Source organism: Tursiops truncatus, chromosome 12 (assembly GCF_011762595.2).
Source record: "Tursiops truncatus isolate mTurTru1 chromosome 12, mTurTru1.mat.Y, whole genome shotgun sequence".
In the NCBI taxonomy this organism is placed as follows: Eukaryota; Metazoa; Chordata; class Mammalia; order Artiodactyla; family Delphinidae; genus Tursiops; species Tursiops truncatus.
In genome coordinates this window covers 10,673,063-10,690,894 of record NC_047045.1, presented here as the reverse complement: position 1 = coordinate 10,690,894, position 17,832 = coordinate 10,673,063, and the positions used below count along the sequence as shown (strand labels likewise).

At 43.3% G+C, this 17,832-nt stretch overlaps 2 protein-coding genes across 6 annotated transcripts in view; one reads left to right on the top strand and one right to left on the bottom strand.

The window, feature by feature from the left end:
- Positions 1-5,751, bottom strand: part of CD109 (CD109 molecule) — a 151,919-nt gene extending 146,168 nt beyond the window's left edge. The window contains exon 1 of the mRNA XM_073789350.1: positions 5,733-5,751. The gene's annotated coding sequence lies outside the window, so the exon portion shown is untranslated. The remainder of the gene's footprint in view (positions 1-5,732) is intronic.
- Positions 5,752-5,828: 77 nt separating this feature from the next.
- The window catches only part of SLC17A5 (solute carrier family 17 member 5), a 54,589-nt gene continuing 42,585 nt past the window's right edge, over positions 5,829-17,832 (top strand). The window contains exon 1 of one of the 5 annotated variants that reach the window (XM_073789353.1): positions 5,829-6,098. In XM_073789353.1, the coding sequence (XP_073645454.1) occupies positions 5,957-6,098 (142 nt within the window). In that variant the 5' untranslated portion in view covers positions 5,829-5,956. Of the gene's footprint in view, positions 6,099-10,966; positions 17,821-17,832 lie in introns of those variants that run through there. The other 4 variants (XM_019929292.3, XM_073789355.1, XM_019929294.3 and 1 more) reach the window with 4 other exon arrangements.

Genomic DNA, 17,832 nt, shown 5'->3' with positions numbered 1-17,832 from the left:
ACCATATGACCCAGCAATCCCACTCCTGGGCATATGTCCGGGGAAAACCATAATTTGAAAAGATACATGCATTGCAGCACAATTTACAATAGCCAAGACATGGAAGCAACCTAAATGTCCATCGACAAATGAATGGATAAAGAAGATGTGGTATATAAATACAATTGAATACTACTCAGCCATAAAAAAAAATGAAATAATGCCATTTGCAGTAACATGGATGGACCTAGAGATTATCATACTAGGTGAAGTAAGTCAGAAGGAGAAAGACAAACATTATATGATATCACTTATATGTGAAATCTAAAATATGACACAAGTGAAGTTAGTTACAAAACAGAAGCAGACCCACAGATATAGAAAACAAATTATTGTTGCCAAAGGGGAAAGGGGGTGGGGGGAGGGATAAATTGGGAGTCTGGGATTAGCAGATACAAACTTCTATATATAAAACAGATAAACAACAAAGGAACTATATTCAATATCCTATAATAAACCATAATGGAAAAGAATATGAAAAAGAATATGTATGTGTGTGTGTGTGTGTGTATAACTGAATCACTTTGCTGTACACCAGAAACTAGCACAACATTGTAAATGAAATATATTTCAAAATAAATAAATAAATAAAGGAGTTCTTAAAATGGGTAAGCTCATTTTCCAAAACAAACTTAATAAAAATGATAATAGCTAACATATATTGAGACTACGCATCATGTACCATGATTTGCATGCATTATATTACTTATTCCTCATAATAACCCTATGAGTTGTTTAACAATAATAGTTGTTTCTATTATTATCTTCATTTTATAGAGGAAAAAAACAGCTAGATTCTTTTGAACTAGGCACTGCTCAGAAGACACTCTTTTCCCATGTAAACACAGGATTTGGCAGCAAAAAAAAATAAGTCCTCACATGGTCTACAACTGTGCTGTCCAAAATGGTAGCCCAAGCCACGTGTGGTCATTAAACACTTGAAATGTGACTGGTCTTAACGAAGATGTGCTGTAAGTATAAAATACACACCAGGTTTCGAAGAATTAGCACTGAAAAAAGAATGTAACATACCTTATTAAGTGTTTTATACTGATTAGATGTTGAATTGGTAAAATTTTTGGTATATTGGGTTAAAGAATGTATATTATAGAGTTAATTTCACCTTTTTTTTTGTTTCTTAAGTTTTTAATGAGGCTACTAGAAAATGTTAAATTACATATATGTCTCGCGTTATATTTCTATTGAATAGCACTGGTTTAGAGTGTTGTTACAGAAAGGAATTACTAACCAAAAAATAAATAACATCAACAACAATCTTCTATGGTAGTGAGCAGGAATTAAATGCCAGAAATAAGGAAGAAAAAGGTGTTTTCTTACACTTTTTAAAAAAAATCCTCTTGAGAGGATTATAAAAGAAAACAATAACAAACAAATTGGGCCTGGGGCTTCCCTGGTGGCGCAGTGGTTGAGAGTCTGCCTGCCGATGCAGGGGACGCGGGTTCGTGCCCCGGTCCGGGAAGATCCCCCATGCCGCAGAGCGGCTGGGCCCGTGAGCCATGGCCGCTGGGCCTGCGTGTCCGGAGCCTGTGCTCCGCAAAGGGAGAGGCCACAGCAGTGAGAGGCCCGTGTACCGCAAAAAAAATTTTTTAAATTGGGCCTGGAATCAATGTAACAAGAAGTACACCCAGCACCCATCTTGGTTTCTAATATCATTCACCTTGGAGAAATGGCAGGGGCAGAGACTATACAGGATGAGCTGGGACAGCTTGTAATACCGGAAAGTAAGGTAGTGCTCAAAAAAAACACAGCAGGGGCATATAAAAGGGGCACAGGAGCCAACTGAAAGAGCTCCCAGTTACCAAAGCTGGAACAATTTGAGCAATAAAATAAATAACAAAGTGTTGGATTATAACCCAAAGTATAAGATAAATAACCATGAGTCCATACTAATACAAATAAATGATTGAATAAATAAACAAATGGGGGTGGGAGGAAGGGAGAGATTGGGAGTTCAGGATTGACATGTACACACTGCTATATTCAAAACAGATAACCATGGGAGTTCCCTGGAGGTCCAGTGATTAGGACTCTGTGCTTTCACTGCCGTGAACCAGGTTCAATCCCTGGTCGGGAAACTAAGATCCTGCAAGCCGTACATCATAGCCAAAAAAACCCGATAACCAACAAGGACCTACTGTACAGCACAGGGAACTCTGCTCAGTCCTCTGTAATAACCTAAATGGGAAAAGAATTTGAAAAAGAATAGATACATGTATATGTATAACTGAATCACTTTGCTGTACACCTGAAACTAACCCAATATTGTTAATCAACTATACTCCAATACTAAATAAAAATGTAAAAATAGATAAATAAAATTAGAGTCCCTAATTTTAAAAAATATATAAAATGAACAAATGGTGGGAAACAGACACTTCTCCCATACAAAAGAATTCTGCCACTCAAACAGGTGAAGCATAAAGTCCCTACCCCTCAAGTAGAGGCTGCACATACTGAGCGAAAAGAATGGAACGGGAGGGGGGAAAAAAAGAGGAACTTGAGGAAAAACCTGACAAACACCATCTCAGGCATGTGATGAAGTTTACCACCACCAGTGATAACCGTCGGTGATAAGCTATGTTGACAGCATATTCCCTTGAAATTATGTGATGAGGATGGCACTTTACCTCTGTGGTCTTTAACCCCATAACCCCAGTCTAATTATAATAAAAACATCGAACAAAGTCAAATTGGGAGCCTTTCTACAAAACTTACCAGTACTCTACAAAACTTTCAAGATCAGTAAAAACAAGGAAGGTCTGAGAAACTGTCAGTCTACAGGAGCCCAATGAGACACAATGCCTAAATACAATATAATGTGGCATCCTGGATGGAATCCTGGGACAGAAAAAGAACATTAGGTAGAAACTAAATAAATCTGAATATAAAGTATGAACTTCCATTAACAATAATCTATCAGGGCTTCCCTGGTCGCACAGTGGTTAAGAATCCGCCTGCTAATGCAGGGGTCACAGGTTCGAGCCCTGGTCCAGGAAGATCCCACATGCCGTGGAGCAACTAAGCCCGCGCACCACAACTACTGAGCCCATGAGTCACAACTACTGAAGCCTGCGCGCCTAGAGCCCGTGCTCCGCAACAAGAGAAGCCACCATAACGAGGAGCCTGCGCACCGCAACGAAGAGTAGCCCCCGCTCAGTGCAACTAGAGAAAGCCCACGTGCAGCAACAAAGACCCAATGCAGCCAAAAATAAATAAATTTATAAAGAAAAAAAACAAAACAATAATCTATCAGACTTCCCTGGTGGCACAGTGGTTAGCAATCCGCCTGCCAGTGCAAGGGACATGGGTTCGAGCCCTGGACTGGGAAGATCCCACACGCCACAGAGCAACTGGGCCCATGCACCGCAACTACTGAGCCCGCATGCCACAACTACTGAAGCCCATGCCTAGAGCTCGTGCTCTGCAACAAGAGAAGCCACCGCAATGAGAAGCCCACACACCACAAAAAAGAGTAGCCCCAGCTCGCAGCAATTAGAGAAAGCCCGCGTGCAGCAATGAAGACCCAATGCAGTCAAAAATAAATAAATAAATGTATTTTTTTTTAATCTATCAATATTGGCTAATTAGTTGTGATCAATGTATCATACTAATGTAAGACCTCTGCAACAGGTCAAACAAAGCAAAGGGTATGAAAAACTCTCTGGACTATCTCTACAACTTTTCTGTAAACTTAAAACTTCTATAATAAAAAGTGTGGGTTGTTTGTTTTTTTAAAGGACCTCCTGTGGTTTGAAATATTTCAAGTCTGTTGGAATCTTTATTCCCTGGTTCAAGTCTTTTATAACCTTGCTATTCAAACTGTGGTCACCTGTGAGCTTCCTAACAATACAGAATCTCAGGCCCATCCCAGATATACTAGCCCGGGTCCGCCAGAGAAACAGAACCAATAGTGTGTGTGTGTGCGTGCAGGCACATAATAAGAATTATAAGGAAATGGCTAAAAAGAATTACAAGGAAATGGCTTGTGCAATTATGAAGGCTGGCCAGCCTAAATCGGCGTGTAGCCTGGCAGCCTAGAGACCCATGGTGCAAATGAAGTCTGAAAGCAGTCTGCTAGAGAATCCCCGCCCCCGTGCTCAGAGGGTAGGTCTTCTATTCAGGCCTTAGATTAATGGAATAAGGTCTACTCACATTACAGAGGGCAGTCTGCTTTACCCAGAGTTCACCAATTTCAATGTTAACCTCATCCAAAAGCACCCTCCAAGTAGATACATAAAATTAACTGTTACCAAATACTGTTATCACTTATATGTGGAATCTAAAGAATAAAACAAATGAATATAACAAAACAGAAGTAGACTCACAGATACAGAGAACAAATTAGTGGTTCCCAGTGGGAAGAGGGAAGGGCATAGGGACAAGATAGAGGTAGGGAGTTAAGAGATACAAACTACTCTGTATAATATAAATAAGCTACAAGGATACATTGTACAGCACAGGGAATATAAGCAATATTTTATAATAACTTTAAATGGAGTATAATCTACAAAAATTTTGAATCACTATGTTGTATACCTGAAACTAATATATCGTAAATCAATTAAACCTCAATTTTTTAGAAATCAATGTATTTTATATCATATTAACAAATAAAAACCAAACAATGATATTTTAAATTTTTTTAATTAACTGTCATACCACACCTGATAAACCTGAACGTGAATTTTAAAAGGAACTGCCTGGTGATTTTCTACATTCAAGTTTAAGGGGCATTGCTCTACAAGATTCCTGAAGGGCCAGAATCCTCCTCGGACAGTTTAAATCTCATACAGGATAATTTCAGTAACTCAGAAACAAGGCTTGATTTGTCCTCCTTGTAACGTGATGACCTTACTAGCATTTACCGATCTGGAGGCTAGGGATGCCTCCAGCAGTCGCTGCCACCCTCCCCTCTGGACAAGGCTGACCCTCTCATTTGTTCCCACCTGGACCTCACCAAGCCTCTGACCTGGCTGATTTAACTGTTGACTTGTGGGTTTCTTCCCTGCTGCAATGAACTCCCCAAGGGCACCTACCGTATCTCATTTGCCCTTTCATCTCCAGTTCTTTATGACCCATTGAGAACTGCCTGTGGTCAGAAGAGGTATGTCCCACTCCCACCCCCTCCCCGCAAGGCAGGCGAGTGCATTTTCCTAGCGCTTCTACCTTAGAGTCAGCAAATGCCAGGAGAACCTGTTCGATTTAGACCTGTGGAGACATACGTCACATGATTCTACAGGGTGAACCATATGAAACTGCTGATACTGGGTTATTTTGACCTACGAAGTAGGCAATTACATAGGACTCAACAATACGTTTCTATTGCCTGGTTTTCCGCCTCAAAGGGTATCCTAGAGACAATAAGCTGTCACGGGCAGATAGTACCAGGGTTGCTAATATTCACAGCAATTTACTACTATAACTGAACGTCAAATACAAAACATCCACTCCAAGTTCGGTCCAAGCCCTCCCCTCAATTATGCACGATTTAAGCCCCTGCCGCCCGCCTCAAGGGTCCCAGTCACCCCTGCTCCCTGAGCTCCTTGTAAAGGGAGCGCCAGGGAGGGGAACGCTGTTCCTCAGAACACCAGCGACCCGGCGGGCCAGCTACCTAGGCGCCAACCACGGCGCAACAAGCCCAGACGCCCGAACCCCGCCGTCCCCCTCACTACCGGTTGCCGAGTTGCCGGAACCCAAGATGGCGACAGGGGCGGAGTCTGCGTAACTGCCCCTGGGCGGGGCCCGAGGCCAGACGTGGCCGAGGGGCGGTGCCAGGCCGGGGGCGGTGCCAGCGGCCCAGCTCGGCCTGGCCACCGCGGCCCGGGGGGTCTTCGGCTGTTCAGTCTGAGTTTTCTTTTCCGCTGGGTGGTCGGTGCCGCCGCTCCTTGGAGGCGTCATGAAGTCCCCGGTTCCGGACCTTGCCCCGAGCGACGGCGAGGAGGGCGAGGACCGCACGCCGCTCTTGCAGCGCGCCCCGCGGGCGGAAACCGGTGAGCAGCTGAGAGAACCAGGGTCTTCGGACGAGAGGCGGTCCCAAGGTAGAGGGTGTCCAGAGCTGCTTAAGCGCGAGGGGACTGAGAACGCGGGGCCCATTCAGGACCCCACTCAGCCCCCGCCTTCTCGGGTGCCCAGAAGCAGCTCTGGGGCCCAGGAGGCGGGCTGGACCGTGAGGCCGGGCCGGGTCGGGCGGAGGCTCGGGCGGGACCTCTGCAGGCGCAGCCCCGGGGACCTCGGCAGGTGCAGCCCCGGGGGCCTCGGCAGGTGCAGCAGGCGGGCCCGGGCGGGGAGCTGCTGGGCGCTGGCGGCGCTGGGCTCCCGGCGATTTTCGGTAGTTTTGAGCCGGGGTCCCTGTGGAAGAACGAACTTGGGGAGAATCTTGAAATCAATGGGCAGAGGGCGGAGGGGAGGACCCCGTAGAAGAGCGAGCTGGGGAGAAATCTGCAATTGAAGGATAGAGGGCGGGACGGAGCCGCGGGCTCTTCCTCCGTGTCACTGCCAGGTTGCCACCGCTCTTCGCCCTCCAGCACGTGATCTGGTAGCTAGCTCCCTGGGCATGAAGAGGAGACACAAAAAAGGACTGAGGTTAACATTTGTGAATATGCGGAGGAAAATTATTGGATAACCCAGCGAATATCTTGAAATTGTGCGATAAGAAATTAAAAGTACTGCATACATTTTTCCCCCCGTATAGCTGTCTACGATTAAGTCTCAGCAGTCTACGACTTAAGTTAGGAAACAGGTTATCCTCAAGATAGGTTATTGATAGAGCACTAAGGTAATTTGCACAAAGTCTTGCAATAAATGAAAAAAGTTACTTCACAATGCATCTTCCCTGAATTTGGGGAAATTAAAATATTTTGCTATACTTCTTTAAAAGAAATTAAAACTAAAGAATAAATCAATTTGCATGCATTCTATAGTTTCAAAGATGTGTGCATGAGAAGCAGAGTTGAATTCGAAATTTGACTTTTCCTGACCAAGAACAGTACAATCCTGTGGCATCTTCTAAATTTGTTTTTATCATTACCAGATGGTGGCAGTAGGGGTGGTAACATTATAGCTCTATCTGGCAACTGGGAGCTTATTTTTGTGGGCGCTCAATGTAAACACTGTACCATAATGCCGTTTTACCTGGAAGTCAGACTTAGTTCCATAAACTGATCTTTTTCTATAGCATATGAGTTAGATTTCTATAATCCTCTTCTGCCAAATAATCTAGTTTGGAAATACAGAAATAATAAAGATATTCCCTAGAGACTACTATATTCTGTTGCAATTGGGAAACATATATATAAATATAATCAAATTTCAGCTCAAATGTTAAACGTCAGTAGTTGTCAGGAAAATGCAGATTAAAACCGCAATGAGACGTTACACACTTACTAGAATGGCTAAAGTTAAAATGGCTGAAGATACCAAATATTGGCCAACATACAGAATAACTAGAACTCTCATATTTTGCTTGTAAGAGTGTAAAATGGTACAACTACTTTGGAAAACTGGCAATCTATTTTAAAGTTAAACATACATTACCATAATACCAAACAATGTTTATAACAGCTTTAATTCATAATAGTAAAAATCTGGAAACAACGTATCCATCAGTTCATCAGCAGGTGAATGGATAAACAAATTGTGGTATATTCATGCATACTCAGTGGTATTATAAAAAGAAATTCCTGATACACATAACAACGTGGGTAAATCTCAGACACAAAAGAAACCACCATATTAATGTATGACTCCATCAGTATGACGTTCTAAACAAGCAGAACTAATCTGTAATAACAGGAAGCAGATCAGTGGTTGCCTGGAAGCTATAGGCAGGAAGGAATTGCCTGCAGAGGCACTAGGGTACTTTTTAGGGTACAAGATGCAGATGGGAAAGTTCTGCAGCTTGACTGGGATTCACAGATGTATACATTTGTCAAAATTCACCAAACTGTATGCTTGAAATGGGAGCATTTTATTGTATGTAAAATATACCTCAATAAAGTAGATTGAAAAAGAAAAAAATTAACTCATTCCTTTTAAGAACAATCCCTGCTTGATTCATGGGTTGAGTGTATAGATCTTAGCCCTGTTCCTCATGCCTTGAGGCGGCTGTCTTCATTATAACCATTTTCCTTCTTATTTTTACTCTTTACATACCACTGGAGAGCAAAAGTGAAGTAAGAATAGCAGCAACACATTTTGGTTTGCTATTGAAAATATGATAAGGGTTTTAGAGAATAGGCGCCTACCGTTATAGGGTATTGCATTAGTCAACAATATTTTTATTTTTATTTATTTATTTATTTATTTATTTGTGGTACGTGGGCCTCTCACTCTTATGGCCTCTCCCGTCGTGGAGCACAGGCTCCGGACGCGCAGGCTCAGTGGCCATGGTTCACGGGCCCCACCGCTCCGCGGCATGTGGGATCTTCCCGGACCGGGGCACGAACCCGCGTCCCCTGCATCGGCAGGCGGACTCTCAACCACTGCGCCACCAGGGAAGCCCGTCAACAATATTTTAAATTAAGCTCTGTGTCTGGGGTGCTGCGAGCAGGACAGGAGAGGGGCACCAGGAGAAGGGATGGAAAAGACAAAGATGGATGTAACCGCTTTATAAGAGGCACCAGGTATTACCTCATTTTCTCGCAGTAGTGCCCTTTGTCCTAGCTTTAGTCATACTATCTACCATGTACAGCTAATAAGAGAAACACGATGCCTGTTAGTTATATTTTTTAAGTTATGTTCTATATGTTTACTTTGCACATTCCAGAAAGTGTAGGTGTTTAAAAAAAAAAAAAAAAAAACTTTCCATCCAGAATTGGGTTTTTTTCACTTTTGGTGCCTGAAGACCTTCAGCAGACCTTAAAACCTCTCTTTCTATATGTTTGCATATGTTTTACTTATCTTTTATGTTTGTTTCTGGAACAAACCTCTATGAAATTAGCTGTACCTTATCTATGCCTATGTGTATAGTTTTATTTTTCAGAAGAGAAAAGCTGATAAAATGTTTGTCATAAAATTTTACAGCGGTTAAAAGACCTTAGAGACTAACTCCTATCAAGTGGGCATCATTTTATATGTAAACAGCTGAGGGCCAGAAAGGTTAAGTTCCCACTATTGCTGTAGCCATATTAAGGACTAACCAGAGTTTTTCCAGTTTTTAGTCCCATCCTTCCTCCTTGTCACAACACTGCCACATTTGTGTTACGTTGGAGAAATTCCTGTTTGCAAAATGCTTAATCATTTTTGTTGAATCCTTCACAAATTTGAAAGTTCCCTGCTCCGTCATGAATAAGAGGACGTGGTTTTGTGTTATGCATAGTGCTGCTTTATTGAGAGAGCTAAAATTAAAGTATGTTTCTGTAGTGTTAAGACCAATGCAGGGGACAGGGGTTCAAGCCCTGGTCCGGGAAGATCTCACATGCCGTGGAGCAACTAAGGCCGTGTGCCACAACTACTGAGCCTGCGCTCTAGAGCCTGCGAGCCACAGCTGCTGAGCCCGTGTGCTACAGCTACTGCAGCCCGCGTGCCTAGAGCCCGTGCTCCACAACAAAGACAAGCCACCACAATGAGAAGCCTGTGCACTGCAATGAAGAGTAGCCCCCGGTCACCGCAACTCGAGAAAGCCTGTGCACAGCAACAAAGACCCAATGCAGCCAAAAATAAATAAATTTATTTTTTTAAAAAAAAAGAATATGTCTCAGGTTGACAGAACACAACAGAATTCTCAGTAACCTGTCAGTAACCTGACTGGTTTGCTTTTCGAGCATTTGCTTTTACGTAGTCAGGTAGATTTCAGAGATGCACACCAAAGTGATGGGGGACATCCATGTTGCTGCAAATGACATTATTTCATTCTTTTTTATGGCTGAGTAATATTCCATTGTGTATATGTACCACATCTTCTTTATCAATTCCTCTATCGATGGACATTTAGATTGCTTCCATGTCCTGCCTATTGTAAATAGTGCTACAATGAACACTGGGTGCATATGTCTTTTCTAGTTATGGTTTTCCCCAAATATATGCCCAGGAGTTGTATTGCTGGATCATATGATAGCTCTATTTTTAGTTTTTTAAGGAAACTCCATATGGTTCTCCATAGTGGCTGTACCAGTTTACATTCCTACCTACCAACAGTGTAGGAGGGTTCCCTTTTCTCCACACCCTCTCCAGCATTCATTGTTTGTAGACTTTTTGATGATGGCTATTCTGACTGGTGTGAGGTGATACCTCATTGTAGTTTTGATTTGCATTTCTCTAATAATTAGTGATGTTGAGCATGTTTTCATGTGCTTCTTGGCCATCTGTATGTCTTCTTTGGAGAAATATCTATTTAGATCTTCTGCCCATTTTTTGATTGGGTTGTTTATTTTTTTGATATTGAGCTGCATAACCTATTTGTATATTTTGGAGATTAATCCCTTGTTGGTTGCTTCGTTTGCAAATATTTTCTCCCATTTTGAGGGTTGTCTTTTCATTTTGTTTATGGTTTCCTTTGCTGTGCAAAATCTTTTAAGTTTCATTAGGTCCCCTTTGTTTTCTTTGTTTTTATTTTCATTACTCTAGGAGGTGGATCAAAAAAGATATTGCTGCGATTTATGTCAAAGAGTGTTCTGCCTATGTTTTCCGCTAAGAGTTTTATTGTGTCCAGCCTTACATCTAGGTCTTTAATCCTTTTTTTTTTTTCAGTATGCGGGCCTCTCACTGTTGTGGCCTCTCCCGTTGCGGAGCACAGCCTCCAGCCGCGCAGGCTCAGTGGCCATGGCTCACGGGCCCAGCCGCTCCACGGCTTGTGGGATCTTCCCAGACCAGGGCACGAACCCGTGTCCCCTGCATCGGCAGGCGGACTCTCAACCACTGCACCACCAGGGGAGCACTTTAATCCATTTTGAGTTTATTTTTGTGTATGGTGTGAAGGAGTGTTCTAATTTCATTCTTTTACCTGTAGCTGTTCAGTTTTCCCAGCACCACTTATTGAAGAGACTGTCTTTTCTCCATTATATATTCTTGCTTCCTTTGTCATAGATTAGGTGACCATAGGTGTGTGGGTTTATCTCTGGACTTTCTATCCTGTTCCATTGATCTATATTTCTGTTTTTGTGCCAGTACCATACTGTCTTGATTACTATAGCTTTGTAGTATAGTCTGAAGTCAGGGAGCCTGATTCCTTCAGCCTAGAGATTGTCATACTGAGTGAAGTAAGTCAGAGAAAGACAAATATGATATGATATTGCTCATATGTGGAATCTTAAAAAAAGGGGGGGGTACAAATGAACTTATCTACAAAACAGAAATAGAGTCACAGATGTAGAAAACAAACTTATGGTTACAAGGGGTAAGGGGGAGAGGGATAAATTGGAAGATTGAGATTGACATATACACACTACTATATATAAAATAGATAACCAATAAGGACCTACTGTATAGCACAGGGAACTCTGCTTAGTGCTCTGTAATGGCCTATATGGGAAAAGAATCATAAAAAGAATGGATATATGTATATAACAGATTCACATTGCTGTACACCTGAAAATAACACAACATTATTAATCAACTATACTCCAATAAAAATTAACAGCAAAACAACAAAGTGATGGGGGAAGGGCGGCTCAATACTGGTAAACCACAGGAAGTGTATAGATTCTTCTGCCTAATTTAGGTAGGAGGGAGGAGGGAATTAGGCACACACATAAAAATTCCGTTCCTCACACTTTCCACCAGTTGAAGGTTTACTTTTGTATGAATGAGATGTGTCTTGTATTTGATTAAGTGGATTTTCAACATACCGTTGCACCAAAATGTGCTCATTCATGTTATGAAAAATCAGTTTTAGGTCTCCTAAGACATTTCTTTGTGTTTAAAGGCAGAACATGGGTCTGGAGGCAGGGTGCCTAATGGCCGATCGTAGTTCTGCTGCCTAACCTAACCTCTCTGTGCCTGCAAATCAGAGAAAATGATACACCTAATTTATAGGGTTATTGTGAGGATTAAATAAGCTAATAGAAAGTGCTTGGAATAGAGTTTGGCATATAGTCAGTGTTAATTATTGTCATTATTATCATCATCATCAGTGAAGACTGGATTTTGCATTCCTCAGAGAAGCTGGCACTGCAGAATAAGGGCCCCATGCTTCATGTCACACTGTTGCAAGTTGTGATTTTCTAGCTTATAATGGTACATCCTCTGCTTTATTTCATTTTTTGTTTTGTTTTTTACCTCTACTATTCTTTTGGTGTGGGAGGCAGATGGTTACATTCAAGGTTCAGTTACATAAGCGTTGTGTTTCACAAACGTAATTTGTGTGTAAATATAGTCTTAAATATAAGGTATGGAGCGCTGGTAGACAGCAACCATGTTACAGAAGGAAGGGAAATGGCCTTGGGTCATGTGATAATCAATGTTAATATTAAAGTAACTGAGTCCATTTTAATGGAATTTGGTGTTTTCTTGTAAATGGGTATTAATTTGGGAGCTAAGAATACATAAGGATTTATCAGGAATGAACAACCCATAAGGCAGGCTAAGACCAGTTAAATGTTACCCTGTTTAAAAGCCAAACTTGTTTTATCCATTTAGATAAGAAATCTTTTTTTTTTTGCGGTACGCGGGCCTCTCACTGCCGTGGCCTCCTCCGTTGCGGAGCACAGGCTCCAGACGCGCAGGCTCAGCGGCATGGCTCACGGGCCCAGCCGCCCCGCGGCATGTGGGATCCTCCCGGACCGGGGCACAAACCCGCGTCCCCTGCACCGGCAGGCGGACCCCCAACCACTGCGCCACCAGGGAAGCCCCAGGAAATCTTTTTTAATGCAGTCCCCTGGTCGGGGGGCTCACCAGTCCAGGCCCCCTCCTCTAGAGAAAGTCATCGTCTTTGCATAGGTCAGTGCCCCCGACCGTGGATTTCCGCCTCAGTCTCAGCCCCCCACTGCTCAGTACTTCCTTGCCCCTCAGCCAGGCCTGCTTCTCCCCACTGCCAGACCCTCCCACAATGAAGAAAGGCTGGACATCCTCAGCTTTTCAGCAGCCTTCCCTCACCTCAGGCACCTCCTTGCTGCAGCAGAAACCTGGCCTTCTGGGCACACCACTCCTCCCTGCTGTCTCACGGGGTGATTTTCTGTTATCCTGTAGTAGTTGGTGGGATCAACTCTTCCTTACTCCACATTGATGCTTCCAGACAATCACCCCTCCACTCGCAACGCCATTAGGCTAGGCTCCTTTCCCCTACGTGGTTTTCTCCTCTGCCCACTTCCCAGCACTTCGCTTCAGTCATCATAGGCTTTACCCCCTCACACACCTCCATCTTCCACACTCTAATTCCCACCATGATCTTGAGTGACGCCTCATCCAGCACCACGTCCCCCCAACTTCTCAGACTCCTGCGTGTCTGATGACTTCCTCCTCAGTCACCCCTTGGGCCCTGGCATCTCCCATGACTGCTTTAACGACAACCAGAATTCCTTCCTACCTGCCTGTGTAACTGCTCCACTTTGACCACTCTCATTTCATCTGGACCTTCCACCCACTGACCCCTCATCTTTTTTTTTTTTTGTTAATAAATTTATTTATTTATTTTATGGCTGCATTGGGTCTTCGTTGCTGCATGGGCTTTCTCTAGTTGCAGCGAGTGGGGGCCGCTCCTCGCTGTGGTGTGCAGGCTTCTCACTGCGGTGGCCTCTCTTGTTGCGGAGCACCGGCTCCAGGCGCGCACACAGGCTCAGCAGTTGTGGCGCATGGGCTTAGTTGCTCCGCGGTATGTGGGATCCTTCCAGACCAGGGCTCAAACCCGTGTCCCCTGCATTGACAGGCGGACTCCTAACCACTGCACCACCGGGGAAGCTGCCTGACCCCTCATCTTTTTATGGAAAAGTTCACACATACACAAAAGTAGAGAGAAGATCTGTCTGTTTCATCTGTCGTCAAGAGAACTTCATAGGTAGAATTGTGAAGTTCCATCAGGAAACACCTCTCTGCTTTTAAGCCCCCTAAATATTCGTATGCCACCTCTCCCAGGCACTGCTCTAGGCATTGAAGGTGTACAGCAGTGAACAAAACAGAACAGAAGCTCCTGCCCTCCCTGAGATTTTATATTCCAGTGTGCCTTTTCCTAAACCATTATCCCTCTCCATTTCACTTGCTTCTTGGGTCAGAATCACAGTCCAACACTTTATTTTCTTGTCAGCACTCTAAATTCCCTGCTTTGTCACCACACCATCTCAGTGCCAGCTATCTGCTTACCTGGTGCTTGCCTCTGCGTACAGGCAAGTCGTGCTTCAAGGTCACACGCGAGGGCAGGTTGCGCCCACCAGTTCTGGGTGGGTGTCCACTCGCTCGGCAATTCTGCATGTTTCACTGGGAACTTAACACCCGCTTCAACAGCTTCTTAACTTCTTTTTTCAACTTCTGATTTCTCACAAATGAGAAATAACCTTGATCCGTAACAAATTACCTCAATTCCTAATGTCCAGGAAGAGCAATAATAATAACAACAGTTCACAGTTATGTGAAGGCATGTTATGTGCTAAGCACTGTTCTAAGTATTTTACATGTACCCCGCCTCAACTAATCTTTATAACCCTAATATAGGCAAAACACTTAGGCTGATATCGAGCACATCGGGCTCAATAACTATTACCTATTGGGGTTTTTTTTAACATCTTTATTGGAGTATAATTGCTTTACAAGGGTGTGTTAGTTTCTGCTTCATAACAAAGTGAATCAGTTATACATATACAGATGCCTCCATATCTCTTTCCTCTTGCATCTCCCTCCCTCCCACCATGCCTATCCCACCCCTCCAGGTGGTCACAAAGCGCCGAGCTGATCTCCCTGTGCTATGCGGCTGCTTCCCATCAGCTATCTATTTTACATGTGGTAGTGACTGTATGTCCATGCCACTCTCTCACTTCGTCCCAGCTTACCCTTCCCCCTCCCCGTGTCCTCAAGTCCATCCTCTACGTCTTTATACCTGTCCTGCCCCTGTTCCCTGTTGTTCTTGTTATTAAATTCAGTGCCCAGTGTCCCACTCTGAGTTATGCAGCACCATAGTTCAGCCCCATAAGATCATTTGCTGTTTCCCGCTCCTTCTGGCTTGCTTTCCATACTTCTGTACCTGCCGCTGCCTCTGCTTGCCCTGCTCTCCTTCCTCGAACCTGCTTATTGATGAAGGTTCAGTGCAAGTGTTCTTTCTCCCAGAAGCCTTCCTTGACCATCCCCTACCCCACACACAGCACACTTATGTCACTCTTTTGTCCCGTGTTACACACATATGTGTATCGTAGCCGTTTATCTCGGTGGTATAACTTTTTCCAGGATAAACGGGAAAGGAGCTCACTTTTACTGACTGCCCTTCAGTATTTCATCTAATGCACACACAACCCAGTGAGGTGGGTGGCAGTCACCTCATTTGGGAGCTGAGAAACCTGATAATGAAAACTATTAACTAACTTCCCCAAAGACATACAGCCAGTGAAAATCAGAGCTGAGCTCCGTCACCAGGTCGGCTTTAATCTAAATCAGCCTCTGTTCTTTCAGCTACGCCCACTCCACATTCCTAAGTTTAAACCATGTTTTAGAAGCTGATGTTTGTTTTGATGGGTGCTCCGTTGGTTACGCAAGCATGGTTTTGTTCTGAACTTGATTTCAGTGTGGCGGGCGCCAGATGAATGTTCTGTCCCCTCGTCACGCAAGCACGCTTTTCTTGGACCAATTTCAAGCACTGGCCAAATTCACAGGCACATTTTGCGCTGTCACCATACTTTCTTGAAACAAAATCTTTCTGACTGATTTGTAATCGACAATCATTTTTTAAAACTAGTAACCCCTTATTTGTAATGTTCTTAAAATCTCATAGTCATATACTTCGTGACTCCTGTGTTGGCTTTTTCTTTTCTGATTATTGACTCTGTGCCCCCAAAAGTTAACGTTGCCGGGTCCATAACTTCTAGGTCAGATTTCCAAGTAGTATCACTAGGAATTTGAAATCATTTTACTCACCTTTCCTCCACTTCCCAAGCTTCTACCCCTACATGATATTCACACGGTAAGGTATATCATACTCCTAATCAGTTATCGTGTGGGGAGAAACGGATAACATACGGTTAAAATAAGGCAACTCAAATAAGGATAGAATGGAGTGATAACATTACAAGTCAGAGTAGCAAAAAATAAAGTTGTTCAGAGTAAGAGCATCGCTGGTAGCTGTGTCCCTCCCTTTCACTAACCCCCGTGTCCAGTGTGTTGGCAAGGCCTGTGAGTTCTGCCTTTAAAGTTATCTCAAATCCACGCATTTCTCTCCATTGCCTGGGCTTTACTCTACTTTAAGCCACCATCACCTCTTTCCTGGAAACTTCCAATAATCCCTTGAGTGATCTCCCTGAATCTACATCCCTCACCACCGTTCACACTTCTGCCCCTTTGTCATCTCCACACAGCAACCAGAGAAGCTCTTTAAACCGTAAATCACATCTTGTCACTCCTCTGCTGAAGCGAATAATGAACTTTGTATATAGTACCTTGGCAAAGCAGACAGTACATTAATCTGGATATTTCCTGCTCCAAATTATCCAGAGTAACACATTTTAATTGCCCAAATTTGGAAAGATTATGAGCCCCGCCCCCATCCAGACTTCTCTGTATATTCTCGTCCAACACAGAGCAATGATAGAGAAAATGTGCTCTCCTATGAAACATGCCTTGCATTCTGCAACTGGCCTTAACTAGACAGCTGCCTTTTTGCCTGGGGCAGAGAGCCAGGGTGTCTAGATTCAGGTAACAGAGGCAGCGTGAATGAAGCTTTAGAAATATAGTTTTCACAGGTCTGGATCGAACTGTGGCAGTGGTGCTATTGTTCTAACGCCAGCTGTACTGAAAAGGGAGGCAAGAATGCCAAATGAAAAGTTGTCTGTTAAAAGATGTCAGTCTTGCACAGAGGAAAAAGCGATAGCAGTTGTTAAGTGTATGAGTGCTTGTAGAAAAGTGAGTTGGATCACAGTATATTAACATACACCTAAATACAGTTGTGCTGTATTCATTAAAGCTTCGATCTGAATCTGTACCAAGACCGTTGTACTCTGAAAAATGTATCCTTGTGTGAGGTTAGGTCAATGAAAACACCAGAATTCCTGAGTAGGGAAAAACAGGCACGTGTGTGTGTGTGTGTGTGTGTGTGTGTGTGTGTGTGTGTGTGTGTGTAATGCTAATGAGTCATTGCCAAATAAAAGCACACATATATTCATATATATGTACTTAACTTTAACTTGTCATTAGCAGATGAAACAGATGTTCATATCTTTCAACAGATATTTATCAAACACTCAGTGTTGACCAAACTTAAGTTGTAAAAACCTGGATTAGCCACTTCCTCGTTGTCGCTCCGGGTCAGTCACCCTTAAGTCAGCTTCCTGCATTCTCATCCCCCCTCCAGTTCTGCAACTCAGTAAAAGAAGAAAAAAGAGAAAATATGTGCATACGCCTATAGAGTAAAAAACTAGGTCAGACTCCTCCTGTCACATGATCGTCCTTTCATTGGTTCCTCCAACCCACTCTGCCTTCCTTTCTTTTTTTTAAATCATTGTGGTACATTCACTAACTGTGCTTTTCACTGTGGGCCCTTTAAGCAAGACCAACTGAGCAACTGTCACAGGGGCTGCAACTGTCATAGATTCTGCAAATTTGCTTCTGGACTCTTAAATGCATTTAGTTTAGGAGAGCCTTAAGTATTAATCATGGCTTCTGATTCAAACCCAGCCCCTGAGGATACTTTTCAAGGTAAGAAATTAT